Genomic DNA, 13,848 nt, shown 5'->3' with positions numbered 1-13,848 from the left:
CTTCAACGTTAAAGAATAAATAAAGTTCAAGACGGTCTGATTGTTACTTTCTGAGTGCAAGATGCACTCGAAAACTAATACCTTCCGTAAATTATGTCATGGAATGAAGATCTATCAGCAATTTTTCTACATGCAACATTTTAGTTCTTCATTTTTATTATGTTATGCAAATCTATGCCCAGGGGGTCAATTCCCAATCTGTGAAACTGTGAAGTGATAAAAAATGTATCATTTCAGTTTTCATATGGAATATTTTTGAAGTTTGTTTTAATTTTTTTTATTACATTTTTGAAGTTTGTTTTAATTTTTTTATAAATCCAGAATCAAATTTATTATGAAAACGTGATAAAACTTATCAGTTCACAGTTTCACAGATCGGGAATTGACCCCCAGGATAGCAATTTTTCGAAACCTAAATAAGCTCTTATTACGAAGACAAGGTGTTTTAAATTAAACAAACAAAACAACACAAAAATAGAATGAGCGAAAAACAGCCAAGTTTTTGAGTTTTGTTAAATTAACAAGTCCAATGTTAAGGATATGGTAAAAACATAAACATGTTCATTTGTAATAAAATTGGTGATTTACTTTTGGTTATTTGTCAATAATTTTTTTATTTATTCATAATAATATCATATATTTTTTTAATAGTCATAAAATTGTTTAAAATAAAACTTATATAATTTAATATCATTTAGTTAATTCTTAATCTAAAATAGTCATGGTAACTTTAAATCACATTACTTTCTCTTTTTTTTAATATCTTCTAAATATCTAGGCAATAATTATGCACTCTCGAGAGCACATCTGTCATGTTAAGATATAATATTTATTCATAACATCTTTGTCCCGAAACCTTAAAACTGGCAACTTGTAGATTTTCTTGAAATCCATTCTAAAATTTCACTTTCTCATAATATCAATGTAATTTTAATCACTTTCGAATATTTCGATTCCAACTTCTTTGTTTTTTGATATGATAATCACTTAAAACTGTTTCCAAAATTGTCAATGCAAAATCGACGTCTTCAAAGGATACACACATCGGTGGCTTGATTCGCATAACCTGAAAATATACATAAATTTGAATTACAAACAAAGATTACAATTAAATAAAATTTAAAAAAAAAGGAAATCGAAATTAGATATATTTTATTTTTGTTAGTAGGAATAAAAAAATAGTGCGTATACACCCCATTGTCCCATTTCAAAGCGAAATATCAAAACTCCGGACAACACTAGAAATAAATTTCAACTGGGAATTTTTATTTTTTTCATTTGATGCAATTAAATAGCCCTCAGAAATTCTTCGTACCAAATTAAATTCTAAAAATTGTACTTACAAAAAATATGGTATATTTTTATAACATTTTCTGTACTTTTATGGGCTTAAATGTAGATGGAAGATAACTCAAAATGGCTTATAACGTTTTCTAATAAAAAAAGAAAGAACGACCAAATTAAAAAACCTTTAATCTTTTATTATACAAAATTCAGCCTCTAAAGTATTAAAAGGCTTATCAATATTTACAGGAATCTTGATTATTATTTACATAATTTATAAAGAATAAGCTATTTTATTTCAACATTTTTCTATTAGAATTAGTCTTATATTGAGGTAGCGTTATCAAGGTTATATTAATAAATTTCCATCACAGTAAACTCTAAACAAGCTCCATTAGACCAACACTTTTCATTTGCAAAACTTATCGATTTTTTTTTTTCTAATTTAGATATTATTTTTGTAGAAATCAGTTAAAACTTTATCAAGCACATCCACAGCAAATACAACATCATCTTTGTTAACACACATAGGAGGTTTAATGCGAAATACCTGGAAAGTTAGTAGTTTGGGGTTAGTCATAAGCAGGATGGATAAGGGAATATGGGAATATCGTAAATAAAGAAATAACTTACATTTCCACTAATTCCACCTCGACCAAATAAAACTCCTAAATCTTTGCAACTTTCCCAAATTTCCAAAACATGTGGTACACTTAGGGGAGTTTTTGTAACACGATCAGATACAAATTCTATGCCAATCATAAGTCCTTTGCCTCGAACATCACCAATAATATCGTATTTTTGTTTAAGATCCTCCAAAGCTTTTAGGAAGTAAGTACCAACTTCGAGAGAATTTTGCTGAAGTTTTTCTTCTTTGATGACATCTAAAACAGCAAGACCCACCGAACTGGCAAGAGGATTTCCACCATAGGTGTTAAAGTGAAGTGCCTGTCCAAGACACTCAGCGATCTTTGGGGTTGTTACTACAGCTGCTAGAGGAAAACCGTTTCCGATACCTTGAAAGAAAGAAAAAACTTGTTTATCATTCAAACAATTCAGGAAAAAGGGTTTATGTACCTTTAGCCATTGTCACAATATCTGGAACAATTCCATGTCCTTCGAAACCCCAAAAATGTTCTCCAGTTCTACCAAATCCACTCTGAACTTCATCGGCAATAAAAACTCCTCCATTTGCCCGCACCAATTCAGCAGCCTTTTTAATGTAAGACTTGGGAAATTGAACTGTTCCTCCAACACCTTGAATTGATTCTGCAAACATTGCAGCCACTTTACCTCTTGGAAGTGAGAATTTAAAAACTTGTTCGAGCTGTTTGTAGTATTCACTTGCAGCTGAGCATCCAGATTCTGAGTTACACTCACATTTTCTATCAGTTTGGCAAGGTGAGTCTCGACAAGCTGATCCACCCCAAATTCCAAGGTATGGGTCGGGATTCATGACATGATGGATGCCATTACTAACACCAGGAAGTGGAAATCTCCAAGTAGAATGAGCAGTTAAACCCATTGTGTATGGAGACATTCCATGGTAGCAGTTTTTAAAGGTCAGGATTTCATAATTGCCGGTATGAAGTCGAGCCATAAGCATGGCAAGATCGTTAGCTTCTGAACCGGAATTGACAAAATAGACTTGTTTCAAGTCTCCCGGAAGCTTATCGGTCAGTCTTTGGGCATATTCGTGGATTTTTGGGTGCATATAAATGTTGGTAGTGTGCCAAAGGGTTTTAACCTGTTCTTCAAGTGCTTTGTTCACTTTTCTAAAAAGTTCAAAATTTCATGAAAGAGGATACTTTTTTTGAGATTTTTTTTTTAACTTACGGATGACAATGTCCAACTGAGACAGTAACTATTCCTCCAAACATATCCAAGTATCTTTTTCCATCGTGGTCGAATAGCCATTGCATATGTCCACTATGGATGAGTAGAGGTTTCTTGTAATAGGAGACAATATTCGGGGTAAGGTTCTTCTTGCGTATGTCGGTGATTTTATCGTAGTCAGGACCTTTGTAAGCTGGTGGAAGGAAGCTACATTCTGGCATAGCATTTTGAGTTGCTGGCTTAGCTGTTGAATTTAAAGTTGATAAAGTTCGAAATGCTTGACCAAGCTTTGATGGATCTAAGAGGAAAATAAAAAAATAAACATGAATAGTCTGGGAATTTGTTTTTATAATCAAAATACAGGATAGAGGGTATAAAGTCAGTATCAGTAATCAAATTTATTCCTAGCCTTCCAAACATTCATTCACTTTTGCTCGTGCATTATTATTGCATCTGATTTGCATACTTAAGTAGTCTTTGGATACATGCAAACGACCGAGAATGCAATTTTTAAAGTCATTGCCATTTTTGTTGTTGTTTTTTGTTTTGGTTCGTAGAGATATTTTTAGAAGTGCGTAGGTGCCGTCTAACTGCCGCTTAGGTTCGTTAGAAATAGAAATAAAATTTAATCTAGACGTCTTTATGATAGTTTCGAAAAGGTTTGTTTACGTTTTTTTTACAGTCTTTTATATTGAGTTAGAAGTTTATACAACTTGGGATAGGTATATGTAGCTTCTATTGTAAAATTTATAACAAAAGTGCACTCAGTGAGAATTTTTTTTTGTTTTGTTTTAATTTGTTTTAATTACGACGCCAAGTCAATTTGTGATGCTAAATAGAATGTGTGCATATATGCAAATTGACCAGCTTAATTGGTTGATTGTGATGGATATTCAGAAAAATTGGATACATTATTTAACTTTTCCAGTAGCTCTGGCTTAAGGGGTTCTGAAGGTCATGGACTATTGATCACAGAACTCGTGCAATTATTTATTTATTGAACAGATAGTAGGTTAATGGCCTGTTAAGCAACAGAAAAATGTAAATTTAAGCTGTCGTAAAGAAGTTTGAAAAGACATCGTAATAGAGTTCTTTCATCTTTAATCATTACAAATTTTTATTTTGTTGGATATATAGTTCACATTACATTATTGTCAAAAAAGATATACAATTTAAGCTAAATATTAATAAAATTTGCGTATTTCATGTCAATACACAATTTTTTTTTCATATTCCGCTTAGATTAAATTAAAATTACACTTTTTTTGCAATATGTTCTTACATTTTTACTATCTAAAAAATTCGAGATTTTTATCAAAATCGTTCGACATGGTTTTAGAAAAGTTTTTTTTTTTCCTAAATTCATATACATATGTATGTATGTTAGGTACCGTTATTTTTGTTTAAAAATATTCTAAGGAAAACCAAACCAATGCACAATGGGGCAAATTGACCCAAAAGCTGGCAATAATTAATAAACCCAAATTGCAAATAAACTTAATTTTTTAATATTTTCTAATAGAGTAATATCCATCCTTTAAAAAAATTATTTTAATTTTTTTTTAGTCCTTCCCGTTTTTTCACAACACAGTTTTGTTTAAGCTTAATTAGTAGTCAGCTGAGCCAGAAGTGAAATTGTCGATTTTTCATCGTGATCTTTGAGTTTTTCATTTTTTTTGTTGATTCATTAAAAATTTAAGTATGCAGCCTTCAACTTCGGGTATGTAAGAGTTATTTAAACAATTTTTTTTTTGTTATATGTAAATATATATGTAAAATTTTAGTGAAGTTCCGTGATCAGTTTTTTCAAAGGGTTATTTTAGAGGTTCTGTGAAATCCATTGATTTTTAAATGTGTTCCGAGTGGGATCGAGTTGTGTTTTATGTGATTTTAAAATGTTTGTGATGTTTATTTTGTGATTCCGTCAAAAAAACGTGCTCGTTTTGCACCCTTTTTGTGATATGTGAATTTTCGTAACTTTTGAACCTAAACTTTTTTTTTTTTATTCTTTTCGTTGCTTTAGGAATCTCTTCAAATTCAATTTTTTTTACAAGAACGCAACTTGTAGAAATTATCAAAAGATGTGAGAGTGTTATGATTGAGGATCAGATGGATTTTTAAAAAAAATATCTTCTAAATATGACAAAAAGTACCGAAATTAGCCAAGTTAATGAATTCAATAGACTTTTTTCGCATTTTAAATCCGAGTTCAAAACGCGGTGGGTCAAAGCTTCTAGAATCAAACAAAGATTTAATGCAACAAACGAAAATTGGCTAAATACCTCAATTGTTTTTAAAAAGGCAGAAGAATCTGCAAAGAAACGTGCTCGTCCAAAAAAATTGCAGTCTTATCCCCCAGAAGCACCTGCGCTATTGAAACCCAAGCATTCCCGAAGCAAACATTTTTGTTGAAACTAACGTATCTGATGACGAAAGTGATGAATAAACTTATTTTATAATTTTTTTTAGTTTTCTTTAATTAAATTTAAAAAACACAGGTAGATAGGTACTCTAATACCTTTTTAATTTAATTTGGCAATTTGGTGGTTTATTCACTCTTCATTATAATGTTTAAAGTTCCTTTAAAAATTAGAAAAGTATCATATTGCATAAATTTCTTTTAAATTTTAATCAACAGCTTTTGGTGTAGAACAAGAAACCAGTTTAGCAAAAATGCTTAATTTCCTTCGGAAAATTATTAGCTTTTTAAATTCCGGGCGAACAAAAATATTTCGCATAGAAAAATTTAATTTAAACTAGAAACTCATGGCTGAGCATTTGTATTATGTATTTTTATCAAAATTATTACTTCGCAACTTCTCCATAATTTCTTTAAATTTGTTGAATATAACAAAAACAATATAAGCAACAAGTTTTTTTAAGAAAGTAATCTATTTAAACTTTTCTTATCGCCTCTTCTACCTAAATAAAAATAAGTAAATTTAAATCTATGTTTATAATTTTAGATGGAGATATGATTTAATAGTCAAATACACGCTTTGAACTCGTCATGACCGATAAAGACGCATGATATTTATTTATAATTTATACACATAAATATAAGATAAGGGTAGGTAGGGGCATTTGATTAATTTGTGAGACTCACAGCACAGCATTATTTTTCTGTCACTAAAAAGTGATAAAGTTTAATTAAAAATTATTTTTGACCCATTTTGGGAAAAATATATAAATTTCACTGATAGTGTGATACAAGTGTTAGGAAGACACATGGTTTGACATAAATAAAAATCGCATGCATCCATTTATGTACCTTCTCTTATCTAAACGTTATTAGGAAAATAATTTTAAAGTTATTGTTTTGTTCATAAAAAAATAGTTTTCAAAATCGGTTCAGTGAATACTGAAATCTTTTCAAAGATTTTTTATAAAGATATTGTTATGAAGAAACAACTCACAAGAGTTTTATTTCTTCCAAAAATTTATTAAATCATAATCCATACTTTGTTTGAATCTAAAAAACTATAGAAGAAGATTTAATACATTTAAAAAAAAAACTATAGGTATATTATACGTAATTGCCTAGAATTCTAAGCGAGTTTGACTATAAAAAAAAAGATTGGTGCGATCCAGTTGTGTGTTTATTTCATTTATTTTTATTTTGATACTATACAATACAGTATCACTAGTTTTATTAAGGTATTTTAAAGTTGAAGAAGGAACAAAATAATATTATTTCTTAAACGTGATTTTATGTTAACATGAAATATCTATAAATTTAAACTCCACGAACGACGAGTTGGTATGATGGATATTAGGAATAAATTATGGATCAAGCTTTTCTATTTAATGGGCTTTTACTAGTTTGTAGTTTAAATAAAATGCACGATCGCACGTGTCATGTTCTCCTTGTTCAAAGCTAATGTATTGGTCAATCATCAACGCGCCTTATAAAAATTATAGCAAATAAATCGAGGAAAAGCCAACAGTGCTTAAAAATTATTTTTAATTTAGTTTTAGTTTTTTTCATATACCTACATAATATGTAGGTATGTAGTTCGTTATTAATTTATGTGCACAACACAAAATATTCATATTAAGACAAATAACAAACGTTATAGCGTAGAGTTGCTAGTAGCCGGCCCCTTAAGGATTTTGAAAGCACAGAAACGTCAAATATCAACATTTTCGAATAATTCTTGAAATAAAATGTACTTTATTTATTAATTTTTCGGTATGGTTAAAAAAAAAGTTAATAATAGTTCCCAAAAATATTTGACTTAAGTTTTTGTATAAAAAAGTCCGATTGTCCTAAATCTGGCTCTTGTTTCCTATATTCGGCCACTGACTTTATTAGGTCAAGCTTAAATAAATTGAATGTTTTTTATTTAGATTTTTGTGTTTTAAGAATTATGAAACAATTTTGATTGTTAATAAGTTATAACATCAAATGATTCAAAAATGTATTTATTTTTAACCATTTTTTAAACTTTTATCAATAAAAGTGGGCCGAATACAGGAAACTCTTGAATTTCAAAGCTTTATCTCCGGCCCCCCTTAAAATTACCAAAAATCACATCTTTTTTCTATTTAAAACCTATTTTATTTGAAGAATAATATATATTTAATAAGAAAAACAACATTTCAAAGCATTAGCTCTGAAATTGTTTCCACAAAACACTAATTACGATAGTAGGCAGTAAAATTACAAGAAAACTGAATAACAAGAATATTGTAATTTTAGGAGAGACATTTAAAAGAACAGCATTAGAGCAAAAATTTGGAATAAATCCTACGAAATCGATTTTTCTGAAAGGTGGCCGGCTACTGGAGAGGGCCGGAATTAGTCAACTCTACCCTATTCGTTTTTGAAACATAAATTTAGAATATGAATGCATTTCGATGCATTTATTTTTCATAAGGAAAGAAATATGAGCCTGTTTTATAGCTCAATTTAACCTATTTTCGACTATTTGGTATGCGGGATTGCGCACTCTGGTGTTGAGGAAGGCCTAAAGGATGACAATAAATTATGGACAATTCAATAGTTAACAATCTATTTGAAGCTCTTTTGCGGTATGCTTTTTTTTAAATATTTTTATGACCAATCAAAAATCTCACTTTGGTCTTATCTCGGGAAATAAATTAGGTTTATTTATTGTTTATTTAAAAGATCGAGGTTTAAAAATAGAAAACTGGTAATAATTAGAGCACATTTAAGATCCGTTATTCATTTGACCAACCCACATCAAAATCAACTTTTCAAAAAAACTGGATATGAATTCAAAATCTTAAGTCGAACTCAGAAGAAGTTCAGTAATTTTCCCAATTTCCTCAATTTTTCTTACCGAGAATTTTTCGAGGAGCCATTTTTGGTAACTTCTTCCTCTGTCAGCTAGTATCAATAAAGCTTTATTTTATCAAAAATCTTTTCTATTTCTTTTTGCAAATTTAAATAAACAACAAACTGCGTATTATTACGATTATTTTTTGTTTTTCTTAAATTAATTTGCATACAACGAACAAACAAACAGAAAAGTAGTATATCTCGATAGTTGTTTTCTTTTTTTTTATTGAAGCACTACTCTGGCTTCAATTTATTATTGTGGATCGACACAAGATCACAGAGATTCCAAAGCCAAACCAAACCGAATCAACTAAGTAACCGTCTATCAAAACAGAATCAACCGTTCTATTAGAATTCTTATAAACAACTACTGGCTCAAGCGATTTAATTTTCATATTTAAATTGAACTGTTTCATTTTGGTATTCAGCAAAGTCGACTTATTTTGATTTCTAGGTTCTAATATGATTCTAGTTCTCTCTTCAGCTTGTCTCTGTAAACTATAATGTTGATATAAGCGTATCTTTTAAAAGGGGAAATGAAGAGGGTACTTGAATTTTATTTATAAACATTGGTCCGAGCGCTACGCAAGCCGGCTACAACCTACAACATCTATGGTTAAATTCCTATATAATTCTTGTTGATATTTTTTTTCTCTGTTAAATGAATTGCGATTGTGAGTGAAGAGTGTTGATAAGAATTATAATTGAGTAAACAGGGTGTTAGGAGTTAAGAAGATGAGGGTGTTAAATGTTATTTTAGCTTATATTATTATTACTTATGAACCTTGGTCAAGTATTAAATTTGGTATCAAATAAAAGTACCTATGTATTATGCAAGTAATTTTTTCTAACTTGTTTATAGAAAAGTTAAAATATTTCAGCTTAAAGTTGTTGATTTCAAAGTCAAGACATTTCGTCGCCCGAGAATTGTTTTGTCGTAAACGCCAATTTTGGAATTTGCCAATTTGCATTTTAAGGTTTCAGCTTCTATAAAAAAAAAAACGGCCGATAGAATTTTTTCAATTTTTAATAGAATATTTTGTGCGATATGTTCTTCTTATTTATGTTGTTAAAATTGTCTTATCTGGTTTAGTTGTCAAATTATCAAGGTTTTTACCCAAAACCAGTTTGTCGTAAACGCCACCAAAATCACTCCTATACACGTACGACATTCCAATATTAAGACTTCCTGTTTTTGCCAGCTGTAAAGCAATGGCCCCACCATACAAAACCATATTAAAGTGGACTTAACACTTAAGATTAATGCCAGGGTAATGTTAAAGCCTTACAAATCATTTTTTAGAAGGACACTGCCCATTTCTTGCAAATTAGGGATAAGAACGTTTAAAGAAATTCAAAGTTTAAAAAAAAAACTTTTTTGGCAATCCTGTTTCTACAGCTTCAAATATAATGGTAAATGTGTGGGATTAACAAAAATGGGCAGTTTATGAAGATAGAAAGCTGTATCTGAAGAAAGAGATGTCAAAGATGGCATCAAATCCCCCAGAGATAACGTCTCATTAGATGTGTTGAAATTTCTTAACTACTTTTTAAATAATCGTATTTCTGACAAAATTTTAAGTAAATAGGTGGCGCTAGAACCTTTGAAATTATTTGTTTAACTTCGTTAAATAACAAAAAATTGTTTTCATTAAAAAAGTTATCAAATAACTTTCGTTTTAGCTGGAATAAATGGGGTGAGGCTATCCTAATGTTGCAAAAAAAAATTTACTATCTGTTCGCATATAAAAAGTGCATTACAAAATCGATTTTTTAGAGTACTATGAGTGAGGAGAGGGTATCCAAGTTTTACGGACTGTATGACCATAAATAAAAGCGAATTAAATAAATATCAAACTAAGGATTTATTTTTATTAATACATTTAATTTTCGTTTGTAAAAACATGAAGACGCACCAACGCGCGTTACCTTTTGGCAGAGCAAAGGTCCAATAACATGCCGATCATGATCTCTTTCTGCCTTCATAGTTTCCTTTTCAATTTTGTGTTTGTTAAAATCACTCATTTGAGCAATATTTGGGTTTCTGTTTGCCTTGAAAATCAAACAGTCGTCGCGACGTACTGATCCTTTTTGGCTTATAAAACGACAAGTTAAAACTGTAATTAAATTCCCGTAAATACGTTTTTGGACGGGATTAGTCGAAGATTCCTTGATACTACGATCAAGAACCTGGGTTCCTCTTCCAATTATAAAATGTTAAGATGTCTCTGAAATGCGCTTTTTTCTTTCTTCCTTAAATAAATAAATAGAGTAAAACCGCAAGGAGCGAGGAGCTTAATGCAGAACAAATTTTTAAATTCGTTGTCCTTATACATAGAACATAGAGTCCATTTATTCAATAAATAGTTTTATAGTACTTATATATTTATTTATATAATATTTGGGACGGATGCAAAAAGAAAAAACAATTTTAAAATTTCGTTCGAAATTTTTTACCGTACGCCAAAAGTTGGCGCTTACGACAACCAAAGCTAATCCGATACTTATTTTGTGGATATACGACAAAATGCATACTAATTATCTAAAGTAACGGTAAACGATAGGACAATTCTGATAACAGAAATGAAAAGAGCACGTTCTAAGTTTAAAAAAGTGCATTTTGGCGTTGACGACAAAACAACTCTCGGGCGACGATTTGGTGTTTTTTCTAAGAATTGGTCACAAAAAGGTATTAATTATTTCGTTTGTCTTAAAATGGTTTGTCAAAGTTATTTGTACAGTATATCTATTTTATTTCCACCGTCTCGGGTGGGTCACTTAAACAATTAATTTATTGTTAATGCTCTCAAATTCTATTTATAAATTAGCAAATTTAAAATAAACTTTCATAATGGGGACATACAGAATAATTTGTTCATTAGTCTAACCAATGACACACCATTTTAATTATTTTTGAAAATAGACTTTATGTCACGGGTGGAAAAAAAAATACGTATATAAGACAAAATCAATTCATTATTGAAAATTTTGTAGGTAGGTACCTAAATATTCAACAAAAAAAAAACTACACAATTTTATCGTAGTTCAGTTTCTTAAAGAATGTCCAACACGTTTAATACCATTATGAGATATTCAGCTCTATCGTGAGTTTAACTTAAACAAGATTCAACCCGAAAAAAATTAATTTCACTATTCCCCTATTGTGAGTTCCGGGCGAAAAGTTGTTCAGACATCTCTCGGTATTTTCAACTTTTTTTCATGTAATATGCGAGGTAGTCGACAACTCTTCTCTCGCTTTAGTTTTGGTGCCGAAAGAAAAACTAGTTTAGAGGAAAATGTAAATTCCCTTCGGGTGAAACTCACGATACCTTTAAAAATTCCGGGCAAGATAGGGCTGATTAAGTCTAAGTTCCTTGAAAGTTAAGTGCCCCTTGTGCTTTTTGGGGTCAAGTCAAAAATCATTTTCACGGACATTTCTTGACCAAAAGTTATAAAATTGGAACACTGAAGGATATTAGTATGCAGAGTATTCAAAATGGTGGCTCTAAAATGGAGGGCAGAATATGCATTTAAATATTATTTTCTTTTTCAAAACAGTATATTAGTTAGAAATTTATTTAAATTGATTTAAAAAAAAAAGTGTTTGAGCTTGGGCTTAGGCATAACTGTTAAGGTTCTTTAGTAAAAAAACAAATTAAAAATTTTGAAAACAAATTAAAAAAAGTGAAAAATCAGTATAAAAAATACTAACCTATTGACTATTTCTAGATTTTTTTTAAATAGTAACAGTTTTGACAATTTTTACAATTTTTGTTTATTAAAAAATGACTATTTTGAGTTATACTGTGGCCAACATAAAAAAACACACAAAAATTACACAAAAACAAACATTTATTTTTTTTTAGTATACTTTTCTAATAGATTTTAATACTCTAAATACGAATCCGAATTCAAAAAAATCTATGTATATCGTCACGTTTCGAAAATAAAGGTCATCTTATATTTCATAAATGTAACATCATAGTACCTACCTACATTTTGTACTCCTATTTAAAAAGTAAAATTGCTTCAACTAAAAATAAAATTTTAGTTTTATTGAATCTTGTGTTTTTTATTTTATAATGTTTTTTTAAGCTTTACTTAAAAAAAAAAAAATTATCCCACACTCAGCGTGTTTTTAAAATGACATGCAAAAATTAACTCCTGCACTGTTGCAAATTACAAAAAAAAATATGGCACCTAAATGTGCCTGTTGACCAAGATTCTGGGGTTTAAAGTTACTAATTTTCTTTAAAAAAAAATACTTATTTTTATAGAGAACTTTTACAATGCTTCGGTGAAAAAACAGTGATTTTGACAAATACCTATTTCATAATTTCTTAACAACTTACCATATTTTGACAAATTAGATATTTGTTGGAAGCATCATAATTGTTCACTGGAGACTGGATAAAAATTATGGAGCGTTACATTATACTGGGTATAGAGCCGCTCTATTGATTTATTCTTATGGTGTTGCCTCAGATTTTTTTAAACATCTCCTGTAAATATTACAATCACAACAAAAACATTACTGTTAAAAAAGAGCCAAGTTCTCCTATGTTGAAATTATGCTGGCACAAAAAGTATTGAGATGTAAAAGTGTACCAAGTTCTAAGGTTTGGGTTCAAATTCGTATCAATAAAATTTTGATTGTTCTCTTGACAATTTTTCTTTTTATTACCGATTTTTAAAGTTATTTAAAAAATTGCCAAGTAAACAATCAATTTCTTTCCCGAAAACGAAATTCCGATGGAGATTCCCGATAAGGAGAAAAATTCCCGGGAGAGAAAACTTACTCCCAGGGAAATTTCTCACGTGAGATTGCCGATAGGGCTGAATGACTGTTCCCAAATCTGTATTAAAGCTTACGAGTTTTATGTGCAGCCCAAGCACCTTTGAATCTTTTATGTGACCGTTTAATTCCAAAATAAATTAAACGATCAAAATAGCTCGTTGCATACATTCGAGTTTCAAAACCATTAATTTCAGCCGTATTCTGCTATTCCATTCTGGTGAATCGAATACCCTTTCTTAATCATGTCAAATTGGCTTTGAAAAACTTCTAACATTCGATAGCAATGTAAAAAAAAAATTGTGTAAATTTAATTTTAAGCACCTTTTAAACGCTTCTTATTTTAGACTTTCACTTCAATCGAATAGCAGAATAGGGCTGTTTTTTTTTTTAAGCTTTCCTTTTACATATTTTATTCCGAATTGAATTTGAATATCTTTACAGAAAAAAAAGTAAAAAACATTATGTTGAAATGATTATTTGTTCTTGTTTATTTATTTTATTTATAATAATAATATTAATCATTATCATTTTTTTGTTTCCTTTTTAAGTGCTTTCTCTTTATTATTATTTTTTTTTTATTTTAATCACTTTGTTTTGCTATAAGTAGTTTCATTTTTTTGTTTTA

At 29.6% G+C, this 13,848-nt stretch overlaps 1 protein-coding gene and 1 long non-coding RNA gene across 3 annotated transcripts; both read right to left on the bottom strand.

The window, feature by feature from the left end:
• Positions 1 to 619: 619 nt before the first annotated feature.
• LOC129918782 (alanine--glyoxylate aminotransferase 2, mitochondrial) lies at positions 620 to 8,809 on the bottom strand. 2 transcript variants are annotated; one of them, XM_055999507.1, is made up of 5 exons: positions 8,427 to 8,807; positions 3,121 to 3,418; positions 2,362 to 3,059; positions 1,918 to 2,300; positions 620 to 1,066 (listed from the first exon to the last, which is right to left on the bottom strand). In XM_055999507.1, the coding sequence occupies exons 1-5, from the start codon at positions 8,446 to 8,448 to the stop codon at positions 935 to 937; spliced, it is 1,533 nt and encodes a 510-aa protein (XP_055855482.1). In that variant the 5' UTR covers positions 8,449 to 8,807; the 3' UTR covers positions 620 to 934. The 2 variants fall into 2 exon arrangements, with proteins under 2 accessions (XP_055855482.1, XP_055855483.1); XM_055999508.1 differs by lacking the exon at positions 620 to 1,066 and adding an exon at positions 1,457 to 1,834 and having other exon boundaries at positions 8,427 to 8,809.
• Positions 3,460 to 3,841, bottom strand: LOC129918795 (uncharacterized). The gene is made up of 2 exons (XR_008773004.1): positions 3,790 to 3,841; positions 3,460 to 3,716 (listed from the first exon to the last, which is right to left on the bottom strand). It is a non-coding gene; the product is annotated as an uncharacterized LOC129918795 (long non-coding RNA).
• Positions 8,810 to 13,848: the final 5,039 nt, after the last annotated feature.

Source organism: Episyrphus balteatus, chromosome 4, assembly GCF_945859705.1.
Source record: "Episyrphus balteatus chromosome 4, idEpiBalt1.1, whole genome shotgun sequence".
Lineage (NCBI taxonomy): Eukaryota > Metazoa > Arthropoda > Insecta > Diptera > Syrphidae > Episyrphus > Episyrphus balteatus.
Note: the sequence above shows the minus strand (reverse complement) of the source record. Positions and strands in the feature narration are given on the sequence as shown.

Coding starts and splice junctions, on each gene's coding strand:
- LOC129918782 (XM_055999507.1), bottom strand. CDS start 8,448: ATGGCTCCTCGAAAAATTCTCG. Junction 2,301..2,361: donor TATTGTGACAATGGCTAAAG/GTACATAAACCC, acceptor CTTTCTTTCAAG/GTATCGGAAACGGTTTTCCT. Junction 1,067..1,917: donor GAGGTGGAATTAGTGGAAAT/GTAAGTTATTTC, acceptor GTATATTTTCAG/GTTATGCGAATCAAGCCACC.